Raw genomic sequence first — 22,791 nt, 5'->3', positions numbered from 1 at the left:
GCTCAAAGCGGGACAAATAAAAAAGATATACAGGGTATTATATTTAGTATGGGACTCAGTTTTCAACTTTTAAATAAGTTATAAGAAAACCGTGATAAGAAGGGGCCGAAAAATGCAACATTTTCAAATTCGCCCTGTATTTCAGAAACCAAGGGGGCTCTGGGACAAATCTGTGTCCAACATCTTTAGTTTCATAAAAACTAGCACACTGATGTGAAATAGTATTTTCGTATATCTCTTATAAACGAGAAACCCTGCAAGACACACGAAAATGGGACACCCTGTACAGTCTTAAAATAGATACTTCACATGCAATTTTCAATTTAACATTTTAACAGAAAATAAGTTGATCAATGTTAACAATTTTCTTTCCAAAACAGCCTAACATTATTTTGCAAAATATGTAATTTGATATAAATACAAAATCGGTACTAAATTTTCTTTTCTACAATGGGAAAGAAATTGTGATTTATCTCCGCATTTTACCCCATTGTTATTTATCACCTCAAATCAGTTCAATCTGGATTTTTTTAAAAGGACTTAACTCCGAACAAAAAGCAAGGCCGTTATTCGAATACCTAGGCCCACGACGTTTTTATAAATTGCTACTCACAACCTTGCCCATGAATCAAACCTCACAGTTTGAAAGAGCGTCCTGGTTTCTCTAATATGTTTCCTTAAAGTTGATTTATAGAGGCCTTAAGAATATTTTTCTAAAATATAACCCTTAAAAATTTCTGTAAAAAATCGCTCAGTAGAAAATACAGGGACACTAGTTTTATATATTATACCCCACTTAAAAAATAAGATACTAATAGCTATTTTTGTGTAAAAATAACACACTTGTTACTAAAAGACGACAATCAAAACAAGAATTTACACTGTGACTGAACGAACACTGAAATGAGACGTGTGTGAAGATGTCCGTTGAAATTAAAGGAAACTATATATTTTTTATTCTTTCTGACTCTGATTGGCGGAACTCAACTGAGGCATGACTGATATGTGTTAATAGATCCATAGTGTCTATTTAGATTTTTGCTAAATCGGTATGCCATTTAAAAAAACGTCTCGTCCAGATTACCTCTGACAGCAAGAAGGAGACAGTAGCTTAAATATTTTTACTTTTTCTATTATTATACTCATCATAACTTCGTATTATACGATTGTCACTTTCTTTTAGATTGATAAATAAAGAACCTAAGTATACAGGGTGTCCCAGGCTGAGCGTGCATTAGAAGTTTCCTGAAAACTACAATATCTAGATAGGAGATTTTTTGCATATCATTTTTTCACAACGATATCTATCGATTAAAAATATTTTTAAGATGGCGGCACTTCCGGAAATACCGGAAGTTGACAGCAACTTTCTTAATTTAAGTAGGCACCCCCATTTTTTATTACATACTTGATTTGTCTGTATAATCAAAAAGTAACGAATTGAAAAAACGAAAACAAAACATTAGTTACTTTTTATAAAAAAATTAATAACTTCGGTTAGAAATATAATGTCAAAATTAAATATCCAAGTATCCAAAAAATATCGTCAATTGAAATAAAAGTTCATGAATATTAAATGACACTGTATATTTAAAACATTGTTTGTCAAGGGCTTAAAATTCTCTTTTTTACAATATAACAAATTGGAATTATTCGAAATGACGGTGCAGAGTGGTTTAATTTTAAATTTAATATAGCAGAGTGTTGAAGTTATTCTTAGAAGTGTCAAAACTCTTACTGAAATGAGTAAAAATGGACTTTTTTGTTGAGATATAAATTATTTATCATTATATAAAAGCACTTTTAGCTTTTACTTAAAATGTCAAAATTAATCTTAATTTTTCTCGAAGTTTTTGGAATTGAGAGATACATACCTTAAAACATTAAGCATTGTTTGTTCGTTACACAAATTTCTTTAATAGTATTTTTTTTAGATTTTTGTTTTAGGCAAATTTAAAAGTACATAATCACAAGCAGGGTGTTTTAAATTAGAATTTTAACATAACAAGTCATAAAATATAGAAGAACCCGAACTATTTTAATTAATAATTTATCAACTTTAGACTATTTTAAAAATAACCTCGACTTATCTTTTATCTTCTACGACATCTTATAGTTTGGAAGCCATTTTCCTACGATTCCAATATCAGATAGAGAGACCTAGTTTCAGAAAAAAAGCCGTCTAGGCATTTTTCGAGAAAGGACTTATGTCGGTTCGACAGAAATATAATTTAAAATTGAATTTTCGCCTGAGAATCAATTTAATTTATATTGGCAATATTCAGTATAAAAGACTGCACTTTTGCGTTACAGCTTAAAAGCTTCGAAGTGACAGTTGTGAATGATGAAAATTTAATAAGAATTTTGATATTTTTATAGAATGCAACGTCTGCTTTTTTATATTCTCTGGACCTTATTGTCCGTCTTTTATAATTAAGATCAGAATCCTTTAGATTTTGTCTTTATGAATATAGCCTATATTAAAAAGTAAAATTTAGTTTTTTTAATATCTCAGTCTATACCAGGGTTGGAAAAAATAATATTTTTTTTAAAAAAATAAAAAAAATCAGATTTTTTTTATTTAAATCAATTTTTTTTATTTTAATCAGATTTTTTTGATTTTAATTCAAGATAATATTTAAATCGGATTTCCAAATGACTAGGACTTATTTCCAGTTAAAGTCCTAATATCCTAAATGGCTAAATCTTTATAACTGAGCCTGATACCGATAACATATAATTTTTACTCCTAATAAAACAATACACTATTGTTCGGAAATAGTCTTAAGTCGAGAATGAAATTGGTATGTATTATCTAATGTCAAAGTACTTACTGCAGATCAAAATGTCGCAGGAATGTGGAAACATACAACCGTTTCAAAAAAAAATATAAAATATTTCGTTTTCTGATAACGATTATAGATTCTCGGGAATGAATATATAGTCTCTATATCAGAAGAAACTAGTTCTGCACTAGACTTTGCAAATGATATGTATTCGAACAGCGAGTTTTTGTCACTTATACATAAGTTTTAAAATAAATCCCTGCGTTTAGCGGGCTAATGGATTCACACGAAACTATTTGAAAAATCGGTCCAACATTTAAATTGATGAATAGATATTTTTATATAGTTTTATAACATTTACAATTATTTTTCGATTTACTGTCTGTTATAGAAATATTTTTTCTAGTTTTCTAGGACCCAGTTTTATAACTTTTACAGTTATTTTTTTATTTATTATAAAGTTTCAATAATTTCTTTTAATTTAAACCACATGATTTAAATCATGCCAACCCTGGTCTATACCTTTGTGAAAAAAAATTTGGATGTATTTGAATTTATATTAGCATTTTTAGTTTGTGATATTTATGTTTTTTGGGGTGCTGAATATGAAATTCCTGTTTTGCCAACTAAACTCCTGACAGAGCAATAAAAAAATGCAAAAAAGTACGAAAATTTATTTTTGCGTTTTTTTGTTTATAAATTCGAAACTCTATACTTTTTGGAAATTACATCTCTTTCAAAATTAAAGTTCACATTTTCACAATAATTTCGATATATTGAATTATTTGTATTTTTTTTCTCAAAATAACAACTATAAATTTATTAAAAAAAGGAAATTCTCCTAAAATTAAGAACTCACGACTTATGATTTAAGTTTAAGTTTTCTTGAGACTGACTTGCTGTAGTTATAACAGACATAAATAGGCCAGAAAAGTTATTAAATGTAGTAAGAGGAATTTCAACAGTGACAGTTATTAAGGACTGTATTTACTGTGTGATTAAGATGGAATTTGTAATTGTTATGTTTGTTTGACCATGACTGGATTATTTTAAATTATCGCCTAATTTAATATTTTTGTATCTCAATAACTCAAAAACGAATTCGCACAAATTATTCAAAATGAACAATTTGCTTCATTTTAAGGAGTTCTTTAAAACGTTTCCAATAAATTTTTCTGTAAAATAAAACGTGGAAAACTTATTTATTATTTCTAAAATTCATGGGGGTTAGTTTCATATGTTCAGATGCAACACACGGTATTTATTAAAGTGTTGACTAAATTTAGCAACGATTTTGTTCGAAACAGAACGTAAATCCCTCGTCTGCCTAATTAATTGCTAAATCCATATAAATAGACGAAATTAAATACGATAACACAATCGACATTGTTGCGCTACCAACTACCAAAGGAATTTTGGAGAATGAAATAGAGTCGGGCAAAAACTTCATTAATCATATTTTCAACAAGAAAGGAGCATATTTTGGCATAATGGACTGCAATTTGTTATCTCCCGGTGGTGCTCTTCCATCCGAGCAAAGCGAAAAACCTTATGGAGATGTAAAGAAGTTGGCATTCATTAGATAAATTGCGTTCTGACGTTATGATGAAGATTAATAGTTTCAAAATAAAATCATAGAAGGAGAAACAACTAACGTTCTATTTAACAGATTTCATTTGCTTAATAGTTTAGTAGTGCTACTTAGTTAAAAGCTTTTTTAGTCAGTTACAGAGTAGAGAGTTTATTAATGAATAGTAGTAGTAGATTGGATAGATAATACTGTTCCGCATTTTGAAACTTTTTGTAACTCTGTTATTTTTGTTTTTCTATAGGTATTCATTTAAAAAGTAAAGTAAAGTAAATATTTCAGTTAACGTCTCGTTTTTGCTGCCAGGGAATCCGAACCGTGGTCCTCGGCCATATCGTGGTCAGTGGCCTACCGACTTAGGAAGTGTCTAAATTAACTCTTATTCACGAGATATCCGATCTCATCCGGCCTAGAACCGGCGTGAATGAGCAGTGTGTATCAATAGATTTTACACTTTTCCCTTGGACAACAGCACGATATAGAGTTTCGAACCGGTCACCCGTCCATCCACCAGTATCGCCTTACGTCGCTTAACTTCGGTGTTCTAATGGGAACCGGTGTTTCAACGTAGCTAGGCCGTTGCGGTATTCATTTAAATGTGTTCTAATATAATTTAACACGTTTTACTTTTTTTCTCTTTGAGACAAATTTATTATGTCAAAAAAATCCCAGACAGCCATTTTCATCCAAATATTGACGTTACAGAAATTATTTGGAAAAAATCGAAATAAAACTGAAACTTCTACACCCTGTGTCTCCAAAACTAAGCATTTTTGGACATACATTTATACGAAGCTTTTACTTAATTTTGCCTGCAAAATATTCTGCCCCCCGAAGTTTCCGGAATACAGTTCAGACTAACTTCGATGGGTGATTTTACAGGTAAAAATAAAACAAAAATTTTCGATAAACATATGCCTTAAATTCTTAAATTCCTTCTTGAAGAAGTTACAGTCCTCGAAAGGGTAAATAAAAATAATATATTTTGTTTATTTTTTAAGAAGATTAGTAAACGGTTTTTCTTGAAACTTAAAGTAAAGTAAAGATTTCAGTTAACGTCTCCTTTTTGCTGCCAGGGCTAATCTTGAAATTTGATTCTCTTAAACACATTTTAATGCCGTAGCGAATGGCGATAGTGTAAAATTCCGTAACAGCTCTGAAAGGGTACTTTCCATTAGGGTAGAGAGTACTACTGGTCGTACTTTTTAATCTTTTAAATTTTGAAAAATGATATAAAAAGTTGGGACTTTTCGTTTAGTTCGATACGGTGAACTGTTCAAGATATTTGCATTTAAAGGTTACGATGCGTCGATTTTAGTATTAGCGAAATCATGAGATTAATTTATTTATAATTTCTTTACATTTCATCATTTCGTTAATACTAAAATCTTGCAAAATGCATCCTAACATCAAAATAGCCCAGGGCCCAGAGCCTATACAGGCCGAGGTTCAACAAATTAGAGACAAGCTGCAATTTTGCATGGAGCTTCATTTTGTAGATCTTTAAACACCCTGAAACCCCAGCAATGAACCGTTGAGCCCGTTACCCCAAAACCACCCCTACAAGGGGTAAAAATGGCCCTTTTTTACTTTTTCTTCAATAACTCTAAAACTACGAATTACAGTGGCGCAGGTGCGAATTTTTTAATTTAATAACTCACCATTCTGTGTTCAACTTCAAATGAAAGCATTTTTGAGATAAATCTCAAGACCAAAAAATTTATTAGGATACAAGTTCCTATAAAAACTATCTTTTTAATAAAGGTAAGTGGCGGAGATATTTTTTTTAAATGTGCGGTTTTTAAATTTTCAAAACATTGAATAAGGAAAATTGCAGTTTTACAAATAATTTCCCATGAAATAGGTATATTGAAAAATCATTCAATCTCTCGATTTTTCAGATTCCAACCCCAATCTTGCGGTGGTAAATTGTTATTTAACCAAGCCTGTACCTTGCGATATTTTCAGATTTGTTTTCTCAATACTATAATTATATAACATATCACTATGGTAAAAATGTCACTGTTGTTTTTGATGGCTATGAAGAGATAGAGACCAAAATTGTGGAGCAGAATCGTAGATCTGCAGGTAAAAAAATGGTACCGATTATTGTATCTTTCTCGAATTTGTCTGCAGTGAAGTTACCAAAGCGTCATTCGTGCGCTCGGAAAAGTATTGTTGGAAAATGGAATCAATGTTAAATTCGCTGATGGTGATGCCGATACTCTTATGCCGCAACCGCACATGCGGCATTTAGCGAACTCCGAGTGCTCGTTCTCTGAGGGCTGTAATTTCTTCGGGAAGCATTTTAGGGCATATGTTCATTGGAACTTTTTATATTATTTTTATCTGTAGAATCACCCATCGAAGTTATATACAATATTTTTTTTGACACCCTGTATACAGTTGTTCCAAAATGTTATTAATGTTTACAGTACCGCCCAGTGCTCATATCAATATTCACAATTAATGAAATATTCATCAATTAATTATATTAGAGCGCAGGCACTTGCACAAGTGAATCAAATAGACAAAATTTATTCGATAAAGACAAATGAATTCTGTGCAACGATTTCGTTGTTACTTGGTATATTTTTGACCGTAATATAAAATTAAATAATAGCGTTGATTGAAAGAGTTGGGAAGATACGCAACCTAATGGGCGAATTCGTGACAAGGCTGATTTGATTTCCCCTTAGTCTCAAGTGCTGTACGGTGGAGACACCAATCGTTCTCCGGCCAACGCATAAAACACTTCTTTTCTCTAATTCGGCCGGCGGTCGAAGGCATATCGGAAGACAGTGTCGATCTGAAAGAGACAGTGTTGCCATATTATAATGTGTAATATCTGTAATACGTTTGACGAAAATATCTTTGGATGCGTTTATGTATTGAAAATTTATTCGTGTTACACATAGAATAAACAACAAAATACAAATTCTTTTATAGATATTGAATATGTCGTATGATAGAAAAAAGTCGTTTAGTTGGCTTGGAAATGACGATTATTGACATTTACTATAATATTTTTCATATGAAATAACAGCGATCTTCATTTCCAAGCCAACTCTGACCCTCTTCTTTGTTTAATCATATAATATCATATTAAATTTTTTAATGATAGAAAACCCGTTTTATTAATGTACTGTACCCAAAATCCGTAAATCTACGGATTAATCAGTAGTTTTGGCAACACTGTCTCCGGCAACCACTAACTCTGTCCACTTATCCTCTGCGCTGTAAACGACTTCAGCGCGCAGCGGGTCAGAGCTAAACTAAATCTCGGAATTCTCGGACAGGCCGAAGGTAACGCCAGCTACATCTCGGACAGGTTTTGTGCCACAAAGTTGCCCATAATTGCGCATATTTTTATTTCTTCAATCAACGATAATAGTTTTGCTATCTAAATAGAAGAAAATGTTATTTGTCTTAAACGTTTGACATTAAAAGGGACACAATACATCCAGCAGTAGTCAGACTTTGTATAATGTAAACTTTGACAAAGGAAAAGGAAAACCTACGCCAGTAAAATATAAATTACGCTGTTCTCCAGAATGCAGGGCGCGCTATGAATGTAGATACCTTAAATTTCTGAGTTGATTTAATTTCCCTGGACCAGTTACCATAATCCAATTTTATTAGGTTTCTCGAATACAGTCTTGCGAATTAGTTTGAGAGTTGTTATTCATATGTATGCATAATATACATGTTAACAATGAAAATTATGAGTGGCGTAGGGAAAGTAATAATTAATTGAGGGGTACAGGCAAAGAAAGCGATAAGTCAAAAATCCGAGTTTTGAGAAGAACGGGTTTTAAGGTTTTAAGAGCTTGAAAAGTAATTTACGAAAGTAAAATAGGATACGTTCTTTAAATACTATAGTTGTTAAGACATTGTGCCACAAATAAAAGTCATAGTTAATATTTTAACGCATTAGGTGATTTAAAAAAAATGTGTGTGCACTATGTGCGCATATTTGAAGTGAAACTTCTTACTAACAGCTATTAAATTAAAGGATTTGAAGGATATATATTTCTTATGAATGCTTTTTATAAACCTCAAAAAAATTAGAGTTAATATAAAACCGTATACTATTCTATCTTTATAATTTTATAATGTTTTTTTAATTTTTATTAAAAAACGATAATTCTATTACCCCGCCGGAAAGCTGTGGCCATTAAACCAAAATATTACTACATCTATATCTCTGACTACTACCACAGATTAGGTATACTATATGTATACAGATAAAAATCTTGTCCTTAATTCGTGGTACGAGAATTGTTTTTCTATGACGATGAGCAAACGAGTAAAATTCCCAGTGCGCAAAAATAAACTCGCGTTTAAAAAGCGTAGTAACTGGGCCGGTCAGGCGCTGTGCACAATTTTAGAGGCCATATGTGGGCGTGTTATGTGCGCACACTAGTAACCTAACTAGTGCGCGACTCCGAAATTTGGAACCACGAAAAACAATGCTTTTGACGATAAGTTTATAATCTGTATAATCTGTGCCACTAACCAACAATTTGTTTTATGTGGTCTGGGGTCTGTTTTTGTTTAAATGTTTTGTTCATTATTCATTTTGGGGATTTATTTTTAAATTCATGTTAATCGTTAGGCAACCAGTAAACTCATAGAATATGTATGTCTTTTGCATAATCAAAACTGCCACTCTGAATTTAACATAACTAAATTGTCACTCTAAATCGCTGTCATTATTCGGCTCGGCGTTGTCATTATTCGAATTCTCAGGATATTGTTAACAAAAGTTTCATCTTAAAATAAAATTTTAAGATGAAACTTGAGTTATAACTCATCATATAGTTAATAACTTATCATATGGGGGTTCTCTGTTGTAGGGGGTACAGGATTTTTCCCATCCTTCTCTGACAACAGTTGTTCATCCTCCGAGGAGTGGACATCTACCTCATACGAAGGTATACACCCTTTCACGGTTGGGGTTTGGCCATCTGTGCCCTTCACAGTTGCCTCACAGGAGCCTCTTTGGTGATGGTGGTACGTCGTCAATCTTGAAGTTATTGATGTAAATTTGATATTAATAGATTCTACAATTAATGTTTTAAGTTTTAACGATTTAAGTACGGATCGTACGGATACTCGGCTAAATGTTTGAGATTTCTACAATAAAATTATTTATTTTTTGAGGTTAGAATATATCTTTCTTATTAAGTTTAATAAGAGTGACAAGGAAGACGCAGATTTAGGTTTATTTGTCTTTTGCTCGCGTCTGCGTATATCGCTGGCGGTAACAATGAAATATTGAAAATCGGGATTTTGTTTTATTTATACTTTCCTATTAATTTTGAAAAATAGCGGTAGCGATATTAAGCTGATAAGATAGATATTATATTTTGATTATTTTATTATTATTATTATCGACGATCCGCACTTTTTTCGTTAGAAAATGTCATTATAAGTGTTCCTCTTCTCAATTCTGTATAGAGAATTTTAAAATTTTGACGTACCTAAAGTCTACCAGACCCGCCTCTTTAACTTTGTCTAGCTTGGGCAGATCCACAAAATGACAACCACAGCGCAGAGATAGTTAATTCCGACTTGTCGGAAAGTGTCTGTTAGATATTAAGTCCCGAACGGGAGATAGCGGGACTTAATATAGATTAGCACCACCATTGCACACAGGCCGCTATCTCCCGTTCGCGACTTAATATTTAATATCTAACCGATCTCTGCGCTGTGGTTGTCATTTTATGGATCTGCCCAATTTCACCTGATGATGGAGTAGGGCTCCGAAACCGGTAGTGAGAGCAGGTTGATCCACATTATGACAAGCACAGCGTAGAATTAAATTTCTATATCAGCAGTTAAGTGGCAAGAATCCTTATATAATTTTATTATATACCTATACTGCAAGTAATTTGTTTTCTATTTTATAATTTGGCTTGCCCGAAAAAAAGCGTTTTACCATCCTTTTACTACTGATATTTTCGCCTCGGTGGTACGAAAGTACTACCATTCACGCAGGCCGCTATCTCCCGTTCGGGACTTAATATCTAACCGACACTTTCCGACAAGTCGGAATTAACTATCTTTGCGCTGTGGTTGTCATTTTGTGGATCTCCCCAGCTCACCTGATGATGGAGCAGGGCTCCGAAACCGGCAGTTAGAGCAGTTAGATCCACATTATGGAAACACAGCGTAGAATTAAATTTCTATATCAGCAGTTAAGTGGCAAGAATCCTTATATAATTTTATTATATACCTATACTGCAAGAAATTTGTTTTCTATTTTATAATTTGGCTTGCCTGAAAAAAAGCCTTTTACCATCCTTTTACTATCGATATTTTCGCCTCGGTGGTACGAAAGTACTACCATTCACGCAGGCCGCTATCTCCCGTTCGGGACTTAATATCTAACCGACACTTTCCGACAAGTCGGAATTAACTATCTCTGCGCTGTGGTTGTCATTTTGTGGATCTACCAGAGCTCACCTGATGATGGAGTAGTGCTCCGAAACCGGTAGTGAGAGCAGGTTGATCCACATTATGACAAACACAGCGTAGAATTAAATTTCTATATCAACAGTTAAGTGGCAAGAATCCTTATATAATTTTATTATATACCTATACTGCAAGAAATTTGTTTTCTATGTCATATATAACTGTAGATAATAATATTCTCCTTTTATTGTGTCAACATTTAATTAATAATTTCGAGATTTAAACCGGAACAAGTGTTCTTTGTCCTTGAAGAAAAAGATTAAAAGATTGCAGTTAAAAGCGAGCAGCAGTTGGACTTTACATAATGCTCAACTTTTGACAAAGAAAGTACGTCCGTAAAATACAAACTACGGTGCCCTGGAGAATACTGCTCTTGGCGCGAATGTAGAAATGTTAAATTTACGAGTTGATTTAATTTGTACTTACCAGTTACCTCGATGTAATCTATTTTGATTTTACACTAAGTAATAAAAACTTTGACAAATAATTAAGTATTTAATTATTATTTATTTTATTTAAAAAAAAACTTTAAAAATGGCGCTTTTTATGAAGTCATGGCCAACTATGGTTTCCATTTAAAAAAATATGTTTGTGTCATATGTCAAAAATGACAGGCTTTAGAAAAAATCGGAGAACACAAACTCATTAAGGATGCGATTATCTACAACTTTTATCTGAAAACTTTTTGTCTAAAATATATTATAATGGAATTAGGGACAATTTTAAAATAGCCAAAATTTGTTTTTTTCGAAATATCCAAATACCAACCAAACCATCCCACAAAATTGAAATTCTTTCCCCATTTATTTAACCGCCCCTCTATCTCCAGTAGTTTCCGAGATACCCATAGAGAACATCGTAGGAAACTCACACTCTATATTTATTTATTATTAAATCTTTTAATTTAATATATATTTTATTTCCAAAGGTGCGAACTTGTTTTTTAATTAAAAATACTTCAGCATTAAACTGGGCGAAAATAAATTTTGATTAAAGATACAGTTCACGGCAGCAGTAACAAATTGTTATCCCGTTTTAATCGAAAAGAATGTTTATGGAAGATTTTTTCCAAATAACTGGAATTCTAGCGGTTAAGGCCATGAAAATATATTAATTAAAATTCTTTTCATCTAGTGTAATAAGGTTTTACGTCTATAAAGTATTACAATAAAAATACCTAAGTAAAAATAGACAATTGACAATAGTTTTTTGTCACTTTCCGTTTCACCGGAAATGACTACAACTTTTGATATGGAACCCTCGGTATTTTTGACGGTACCACACACTTGATATTTCGAGTCAAATTGTGGTTATGAACCGCATGTTACAATTTTAAATAAATCATATACATATGATATGTTAATCTATTCATATACATTCTATAGAGATGTCATTCTATTCAGACTGTCATTTCCTATCAAATAAAGTAAAAAAATACCGAAGGTGCCATTTAAAAATCAAAAGTTCATTTCCGGTGAAACAGGAAGTGACCGAAAACAACTGTATGCGTCAATCAATCTTAATTTATGTCATATACTAACATACGAAATATCGTTGTTTTATCTAAAAAAATAAAAAAAGTTATAGGGCACAGCCACTTTTGAGACGCACCCGGTATATTCTGAATGGTTCTTCAATAGTTATAACTAATTGTAGAATAAATTTTATGCAAATTTTTAGCTTTATCAAAAATAAAAAATTGCAAATTATCAATTCCATTTAAATGATTTTCTTTAATAATATCTTCAAATCTATTCGGTACTAAATTTTAATATCGTTTAATAAAGATCTTAATTAGTATATTGGGATAATTATTAGGCTAGCGTATGGGCTAGCGTAATGACCGGCAGATTGTTGTAACTTTGCAATTACATTTAATATCAAGAGTAATTATTGCAGTTTAATTTTCAAATCTAGAATACATATTATATTTATTTGCTCCAGTTGAAAATAAACTAAAAATGAAGATAAGTAATTACAAATCGCGCGCGTGTGTGTTTATAATTCACAAATAAAATAATAATTTTTGTTAAATTTTAAACTAATTCTCGCTAAGAAATAATGTATGTTTTTGCATGATATGTATTCATTACACAGGAAGGAATTCTAAGGGTGTTCTTAAGATGAATTAAGCGGTTTAATCAATGTACTTGTAAAATATTTAAGATATTCTGGGTAGCTGTTTCTCTTATTGCTTTGTTGACGATCCCAAGGGAATACGATATACCCTTGTTGAGCTTTAAGCTTAAGTTAAATAAATCTCAGAATATCTAAGTAAGGTGAAAACGAAATTGTGGCTTATTTTCGAATGGAGATATTGAAAGGCACATATTTTCTAGAGCTATTTTTGTACGTTTAGTATTAGCACAGCGGGATTTACGAGGAAAAAAGCATGTACAATAAACACAGGTTGAAGTTAGTGTTGCAAATATTTAATAAATTTAAATTAAATTTTAAACAAGCTAAATACTCTCTCTCTCTCTGTTTCAAAATGCGAAATAAAATAATAAATAATTCTCTTTGCACAGCGAGAAGGGTTGGCATCATAAAACATCATAAACTCTAAAAAACTCTAAACGTCTAAAGCTTGATTTTTGGTCTAAAGCTTGGCTATGCTCTTCTGAACAGAGTGCGGACCGTCTGGCTGCCGATAGACGTTGCGTTCACTGCTGCGCATCATATCGGTATTCAACATCTGTTCACTACTGCGCATCCCAAAATTTACCCTGTATTTCAGGTACTAAGGAGGCTAGGACAAATATACGTGTAGGATATTTAGTCTCACAAAAAGGTAGCAAAGTAATGTGAAAATCGCACCATTGTATCCTTACTCATTAACGAGACATCGCATAAAATACACGAAAATAGGGTACACTGTACAGATGTGATGCGCAGTAGTGAACCGCAGTAGTCTACAGGCAGCCAGACGGCCCGCACTTTGGTGAGGAGAGAACAGGGGAGTATAGCAAAAGATTAAAGAACCAGCTTTCTTAAAATTCTTGTTTTCTCTGTGTTAGCTCTTGTACTATTATATTTTTAATCAAGTTTAGATAAAATTTGTCAAAAAAGTGTCATAACGTATAATATATATTCTGAAATATATATTATATTTCAGAAATCTGCCTAAGGCTTAGCCCGATCCTGTCGCGTTAAGCCACACCCAAAATTCCAAACACACGTGCTTTGATTAAGGCTTGATAAAGGTTTGCAGAGCTTCAGCATTTGCCATAAAATAGCGAGCAATTTGTCACAAAACCATATAAACTATGTATCATTGTAATCACAAAACTTCAATCTATTTCCGTATTGCAACGGAATTTTAAATTGTCTTTATTTTCGAGAAAATTTAGTCCAAACATAAGGAATATTTTGTTGATATTTGACCATCAAAATCTTAAAAATAAAGAAGTTGTCTAAAAATGTGCTACAGTACGGATATAGTATAATCCTTTATCTTTAATTTCCTTCTTCATTTGTGTAAAAATACCTAGCCAGTTTTACATAAAACTTTAAATGTCGAACGCTTACTTTGCTACTTTTTCGGACTAGTGAAATGGATTCTCTTACTTTTACCGTCATCAAATGAATTGATTTTTCAGTACATATATACTTTAACTTACTATTAATATAATACGGATTCTAACTTTTGGTAAAAAAGTTAGAATCCGTATTAATAATTTATAAATACTAAACAGAATTCATTAATAATTCATAATTTCACATGGCGATAGCCTGAAATAAATCTTTAATTTTTATCCATTTATTTTTTCATTGTAATTATATATTTTCTTCGCTGAGTTTCTCAGTCTTCTGCCTTTAAATCAATTCAAATATTCCGCTCATTTTTTATTGCAGAAAATTGCATCTTAAATATTTTATTTTCCATTTCAAAGTGCACAGCACTGAAATATCTTTTAGAGGAAATATAACGAATAGGATGGAATATAAAATATGATAAAATGAATATGGAAACATTTCGACGAGTTTTATGCATTTCAATTTCATTATTATGATTAAATGTCATACTGCGCGATCAAATAACATTAGGATTAAACCAGATCTCACAAATAGCCTTTCATTTTAAATTAATTCTGTTGTATGGTTGTCGTAAATTTTCTTTTTACTACTTTTTCAATGTTCGTTTATTATATTTTCGGTGTAGGGATATATCAAATATTTTATTTTTGGGGCAACGACCCAACTATAGTTCATATCATAAACTTTTTGACACGTGTTTAAGCTTGACCAGTACAGCGTTGCCCACTTTTACCTATTTTCATTAAAATTCGTACCTATTTTAATCAAAATATTTTAGGAAACAAAAATAAATTAACTATAAATATATAAATAATTATTATTTACATCAACAAAACTCATCTTCTTAACAGCACTTAAGGGACATTAAGAGCCCTTAAAGCATTACCGCTTTCTTGCTATTATTAATATTGGCTATTAAGCTAACTTGTACCACTTCGCACTAAAAGAGGTTCTAAAAAGAACAATGTTCGACTGCAAAGTCTGTTAGTAAACATTTTTAAGCTTAAAGTGTCACAAACACAATTTATTTAAACCAAAAACTCGTAATCCAAAACTAAACTGTCAAAACTAATGGCAATGTCAGGAAATAAATAAATAAACGTAGCAACTTGACATTATTTATAGCAGAGCTACCCCTAGCGGAAAATTTAAATTCCACTTAGTTAACCCGGTGTCGAATATGTTCATTGTAGGCACCAATGAATTTAAAATTCGCGCCCTCGATTAGGTAACTAAAAGTTTAATTGGTATCAAATATCAAATATACATATATTAGCATCAAATATACGTCGAAACATCGCGTGTCGGTTCCCGATAGTCGAAGTTAAGCGACATTAGACGATACAAGTGGGTGAACGGGTGAACATTTGGAAATTTTGTCATGCTGTTGTTCCATGGGCAAGAGTGTAAAACCTATTGACACACACTGCTCTTCGCGACTGTTCAAGACCGGATGAGATCAGGTATCTCGTGAGTAAGAGTAGATTTAGACACTTGCCAAATCGGTAGGCCATTGACCATGATTTAGCCGATGACCGCGGTTCGACTTCCGCGTAAACAAAGTAGCCGCGTCCAGATTAGCTTTACCAGCAAAAAAGAGACTTTAACCACAAATTTAATTTTTTTTATTTTTATTTATCAGTATTGACAGTTATCTGTATTTCAGGAACTAAGAGGGCTAGCACAAATTTGTGTGCAGCATCTTTCGTTTCGTAAAAAAGTAGCAGTTATGTGAAAACCGCATCTTTGTAGCTTTAATCATGAACGAGAAACCATCCAACACACACGAAAATAGGACACCCTGTACATGATATTGTTGAATATTATAATTTGCGGAGAATAAGTATAAGTAAGTACCGATTAAGTTATGGAGAAAAAAAATCCTTATATATGTTACAGTGAAAGTCGGAAATTCATTGATTGTTAACATTCACTAGGAAATGCTAACAATTATGCACTGGACCAGTGAATGTGATATTTTAAAGAGATTTGTCGACTTTTCCTAGTAATTTCTAACATTTACTAGTGAAAGTAACATTTACTAAAGGTTGCCAGTAAAAGTTATTCCATTGTAATGGCGAGTGTGACGAGGAAGGATTGTTGGAAGTTAGAACAAATAAAACTTTTAAGAATATTGGATCACCTCAACATTCAAGCTGATCAACATATCTCAAAATTACAATTTACTTCTTTAGTATATTAACTATATATTCGTAATGATCAGTTCCAATGACCAATTCTGTAACAAAATGAAATGCGTATCAGAATCATTTATGTTATGCAAGATTGCGAAATATAAGTGCACAAAATAATTAAAAAAATATTCATAAACATAAGATTACTTCTTATTGGTACAAGGTGTTTTTAATAAAGTTCTTTCAACTTTTCTTTTTAATTTAATTTCGCATATAAACTTTTACACTCCATATCTTCTTCTCCTTCTACTACTTATTTCAGATCTAGTCGATCTGTTAGTTTTAAGGTTGCCCCTGTAGAAGTTCTTGGGAGATGGACTGCCAACTGTCTTTTCATCTTTTTGGAGGTCTTCCCGGCTGTCTCTTACCCATGGGTTTCCCTTCAAGAGCTATGCGTGGTAGTCTGTTTTCTTCCATGCGTTTCACGTGTGCGAACCATTGTCTTTTTCTTTACCTACCCCATCTCACTACGACCTGTATTCCACATTGTTGTCTGATATTTGTGTTTCTAATTCTGTCTCTTCTAGCCTTCTCCATTATGGTTCTTATATTCTTCATTTCAGCTACTCTTAACATGCTTTTGATTTTGTTTCTTTCCTCTCGGATTTCTATGCCATATGTCATTATTGGTCTGATGCAGGTGTTATAAATTTGAGTTTTGTTGTCTGTTCGTATGAAGGGGTTTGTCCACATTAATTGCCTCAGATATCCTGACATGGCCGTTGCTTTGTTTATTTGGCTTCTCAGATCTTTCTCTGGATCGTGGTAGTACGACATATCTATTCCTAGGTATCTAAACTGTGATACTTGCTCAATCATTTTGTTTTCTACTACCAGTTTGCATCTTACAGGCTCTTTAGAGAAAGTTAAGCATTTGGTTTTTTTCTGTAGAAATAATCATATTTAATTCTCGGCTTGCTTGATAGAATTTATGAAGCTGTCTCTGCATATCGTCCTCTGTTTCTGCGATAATGGCTGCAACATTAGCATAACACACAATGTTAACTATGTTGTGTCCATTAGATAACCGATATTCATCGGGTCACCTTTTCTATGATGATGTCCATTAAAAGATTGAATAAGAAGGGGCTAAGGCTGTCATCTTGTCTAATGCCTCCTGGTGTTGGTATGTCTCGTGTTAGATGATTCTCATGATTTAGCTTTCTGATGATTTTCACAATATTACAGGCACTTTTCACTCCATATCAATGTTGAAAACTCGGCCCTTTTCAACATTAGCCAAGTTTACATACCTACTAAGTTTTAAGCAAATTTGTTCAAGAATACCAATTTTCATATAAATTCTGCTACCCCGTTTCAGCCCCTATGAATGAGTCTTTGGATCATCTATAAATTATTAATTTTCTTTTAAAGAGAATTTAACTCTGTTTGCATGACATTGTATTCTGTTGTATCAGCCATTCATTTTAGCTGCATCCACAAGGTTAATACTAAAATACAATGTATCGCTTTCTTATTTAACTTTATAGCATCTTTTACGAGCTTTATCTTGAACGCCTTCGAAGTGAAAATGAGAGCAAAAAAAAATGAAATTAAGTTATCTAATGATCCCTGGGATTAGTTTTTATAATTTTCATTTAGGACGTTTAAACGTTTACATATTCAGAAATATTTCCAGAAAGTTATAATCATAACATTGGCTATAAGACTAATTTCTTACTTTTTATTGTAGAATACGACTATAATACAAAAATTGTCAATAATTTAAATAAAACTGACATAGGGAAGACTACATACAGTAAATAGAGTGATTGTAAAGATCTTAGCAAGCAAATGGTTCTTATTTGACCTTATGTTAACAAAAGAAAGCAGAGTTCTTTTGCAGAGAAAAATGCAAAGAATTTTCTCGATATTGCGGGATCCAACTAATTTATGTCATGCTCTCTATAAAAGAAATTTATCTGATATTGGATATTTTTGTATATTGTCCGCATTTGTTCTCTGGAAGAACATATCGTATTGTTCTTCAACAGTGTCAACATCTTCTTCTACATTGTCTTTATCAGTAGTATAAAAAAAATGGATATCTGATGGATACAGCTACCTGGGTAAAAATATGATAAAGACTTTACTTACTAACCATACTACATAATAATAACCAAGAAAATACAGCAATAATTGAAGACTTGAAGTAAATAATGTGCCAAAAAACGGTTTGTCATGTTTTATTTGTACAAAGTTCCATAACCAACAACATATACAGGGTGAGTCTTAAATAAGTGCAAATATTTCAGGGGTAGTATATTTCGATCCCAGAAACACGTCTATGAGGTTTTCTTCGTGATTTTTTTTTGGAAAATTTGGAATAATTTGAAATTTTTTTAATTGTTAGTTGAAAAACTTAATATCTTCATAATAGAGTAACATAACCCTATAGTAACATAACACTAGATTAAACCCTCAAAGGATCCAGTGGTTTTAGTGGTTTATTATATTGTCAATCACGTCGCAAAAATTAATACTTTTTTGACGTTTGAAAAAAAAAAACACTTTTTAACATATTGCATGTTGACATTATGTTGACATATGTTTAGTTTTGCTCAAGGTTTTGCTTTGTCTCCTGCATCTCTCCCTGTTCTTTTTTAATTTAAAAAATCGTATTTATTTAAATTTGAATTCTTAAATATAATTGGCTAGGGTTTTAATATTTCATGTTATTGATAAATTTAAAGATTTTCTATCGTAAAAATCTAACGGAAGATAGAATTGATCCGATAATGTAATAGGACCGTCCAGAAATAAATTTCGCTCAAATCCGTTTCCTAATTTAAGTTTACCTGGATCGTCCAATCGAAACTCGTTCTCCAGCTCCTCCCTGGTGGGTTCTTTGTCATCCTGTTGCTGTGCTTGGGGCTGTTTCATACTTTTCCTCGTTTGGTGACCCCTTTAACAAAAGTGAAACTTGTATAGAAAAAACTAAAATAACATATGTTTGGTAGAGGTTAGAATCCTGGAGCGTATGTGGGTATACATACAGGGTTCGGAAATAGTGCGTTGGGCATCTGTAGCTCCTAGAATAAAAACACTTGGGAATTTTGTTTAAAAGCAAACCTTTAAAAAGTATGTTAGGATGTATTTCAGGAGAATATTATAACTTCTGTAGTGTGGTTGAAAAAAGTGTGTGTGAGAGAGAGAGAGAGAGTGGATCAGGATGATTTTTATTTAAATCAAACACCCTGTATATTATTGCATTTTGGCTTCCATTTAGATTACTTTACATAATCTTAAGATATGAGTAAATACATTTTGATAGTTTCAAAGCTATTAATAAATAAAAAATATATATTTTTCAGCCTTAAAAAAATTCTTAAAAATACGAGTACTGAAATAAAAACTATATTATTAATTAGGTATTTTCTTTAGATGTACTTACTTTGCTATAAATATGGTAATTGTAAATCATACAGGTTGTTCAAAATACTACGCTATGCTTTCCAAAATATGGTTTCACAGATATTCGCGGTTTTATATTTCATATGGTATTTTCCACAGTAAATTTTTATCAAAGCCACCCAACGATTTTCTCTTGTATTGTACCCTTGAAAGATATATATGAAATAATACTGCCTGTATCTGCGAAATTATTAAAAATTTTGAAATACTTTAAATAAAAAAAATGTTCATTTTTTAATTCTCCATCTATTAAAAGTATAATATACTGGGTGTTCTATTTAAAATAACGAAGAAAAATCATTTTATATTGCAGAAAGTTTAGCGTAGAATTTTGAACACCCTGTTTATACTGTACATATGATTTAAGATTACGATATTTTGGTATAAATAAAGAACAAAAAATTGTCACAAATATGTAGAGTCAGAGAGGCATACTACAGAGACTGGGGGTTTCTAAACTATATGCAACTAGAACTGAAGCCAGGTCATTTTCAATGTTTTTATGGATTGTTAACTGCCTCTAACTTACGGTTAATATTGCGCAATTTGATGCGGATTAAAATTCGACCTTAAATGTTTAAAAATTTTGAATACTTCCGAAGATTTTTGGAATTCAAGAAAATATTAATTTCATTTTTATTTTTCTATGACTCTGATGATATATTTGAAGATATTTGAATATATATATAACAAAATAATAAGGATAATTAGAGGGAGATCTGCAAATTTCACATTCTTATTCATAATTTTTTGTTCTTTTTTTAATGTAATTCGTAATGATCAGTTCCAATGACCAATTCTGTAATAAAATGAAATGCGTATCATAATCATTTATGTTATGCAAGATTGCGAAATATCTTATACATATATAAATTTAATGCCTTTTTTAGTTAAAATTAATTCTAAAATAAATAGAACTTTTTGTGTTATGTATGTCTAACAGTGATTGACTAAATAACTAATATTACATACTATCATCAAGATACTGAATTAAATTAGAGTAGTTAAAATATATTTAATCATTCTATTGTTGTTGTTTTTTCTAAATAAAATTTATACTAAGCAAATACAAATATAATTTTAAAATATGAAAAGAACGCCAGAAGCTTTATAACACTATGTTCTTTGATGATGCAAATAGTAATGGATACTGTCTATATACATATGTACAATATTTTTTATTATTTTTTATGGATCGTGAATTTTCATAAAAGACCAATTAAATATTTTTTAGGTTGCACTACAGCATATAAATAACAGCAGACCAGTCTGGGTTTATTTATTTTTCTTATATTTTTAGGCGTGCCTTTCGTGCTGTCCGTGCGGAAACATGTTATATAGGTTTATTTAAAGCAATGCCAAGAAATGTCAGAACTAATGGTCAGTAATTTATGCCTGTATTAGAGAGACATCCTCATATCTTGCTCGGAAATTTTGTTAGTGATATAGCAAAAAGTTCGAAAGAAAAACGTCACAACGCAGTGGCGTATGAAATGATATATGATTAATTTCTGTCGGGTTCATTCTTATATGTTATTTATTAAAAATACATACATAAAAAATTTAAGAAATTAATATTTAATTAAAAAAATAGAAAGTTTCCCATCTATCGATCAGTTCTCTATGCAGAAAGAAATGTGTGGAGACAAGGCAGTTTCTAAATTCACTATTTTACACTAGGTTTTTTTTTTATCTCAAAGTTAGCTTGTGAAAAATAAATAGTAAACTATTGCAGTGTATTAAGTCATGTGGCTATTTGAACACCCTCTATATGATATCCAAAAACAATTGTATCTAAAAGTACAACTTTATTTACCAATAATATTGTCAAGATCGTTGTCAGGATATCTTTCGATAAAATGAGGTAGGTACGACCTGTAAAGCATCTTCTTGTGCGCTATTTCTTGGACAATGTGGGAAACCCCGGATAAAATTAAAATAATTTTTTAGTTTGGAGCAAAAAGAATAATCTAGAAGGGACGAGAAATATCCGCTACGGTTTTTCGCGGAATTGCGTAAAGTTTTTAAGTTTTGAAGTCAACCAGAAATCGAACAAAGCGTTGTTTTAATTGTTAGTGCGTTATATTTAGTTAGTTCATTGTAATTATAGTCTTATAATAAATAATTTTAAATATTTTATCGTGTATAAGTATCCGCGGCATCCGTAACAATATATACACAACAAACATCAAATTTATAGTGTCAACTTTGTCCCATTAAAGCAAATTTCATAACTGTCGTAGTTTCTGAAATACTAATGGCGAGCATTCTGTTATAATATATATATTTATTAGTATTAAAATTTAGGACTAAAATAATTATGAAATCTGTCATTCTATCATATTATGATATTTTGAAGGCATTGTACCTCACGTAATATAATTAAGGAATGTATCTCACTAAAAAATCGTAAAGCACCCGGACCGGGAAATATACCGGCAGAGTTAATTAAATCAGGACCGAAAAAACTGTACGAACACTTAAAGGAAAATATTCCAGGACTGCATAAACGGAACGGATGTACCACAAGAATGGAATGAGGCTTACCTACAACCATATACAAAAAGGGAGATCGTACTAAGTGCTAAAACTACAGGGGAATATCAGTAAGAGCCATCGTGAGTAGAATATATAGAAAAATTTTGAGAAATAGAATCGAAAACGGATACCAAGAAATAGAAGCCGAAGAACAAGCAGGATTTAGAGCCGGTAGATCGACGGTGGACCACTTATTTACACTCACTCAAGTAATAAGTAAAAAGAGCTATCTAAATCTATCTCGAACAAGTTC

General features: G+C 31.7%; 1 protein-coding gene across 1 annotated transcript in view; it reads right to left on the bottom strand.

Moving 5' to 3' along the window:
- The window catches only part of LOC115885211, a 185,798-nt gene that overhangs the window by 10,155 nt on the left and 152,852 nt on the right, over positions 1–22,791 (bottom strand). Inside the window, exon 3 of the mRNA XM_030904039.1 lies at positions 19,385–19,491. Coding sequence (XP_030759899.1) covers positions 19,385–19,491 — 107 coding nt within the window. The remainder of the gene's footprint in view (positions 1–19,384; positions 19,492–22,791) is intronic.

The sequence above is a fragment of the Sitophilus oryzae genome, unplaced genomic scaffold, assembly GCF_002938485.1.
Source record: "Sitophilus oryzae breed Bouriz unplaced genomic scaffold, Soryzae_2.0 scaffold_377_pilon_pilon, whole genome shotgun sequence".
Lineage (NCBI taxonomy): Eukaryota > Metazoa > Arthropoda > Insecta > Coleoptera > Curculionidae > Sitophilus > Sitophilus oryzae.
The sequence above is the reverse complement of the archived record's forward strand: the minus strand, read 5'-3'. Positions and strand labels throughout refer to the sequence as shown.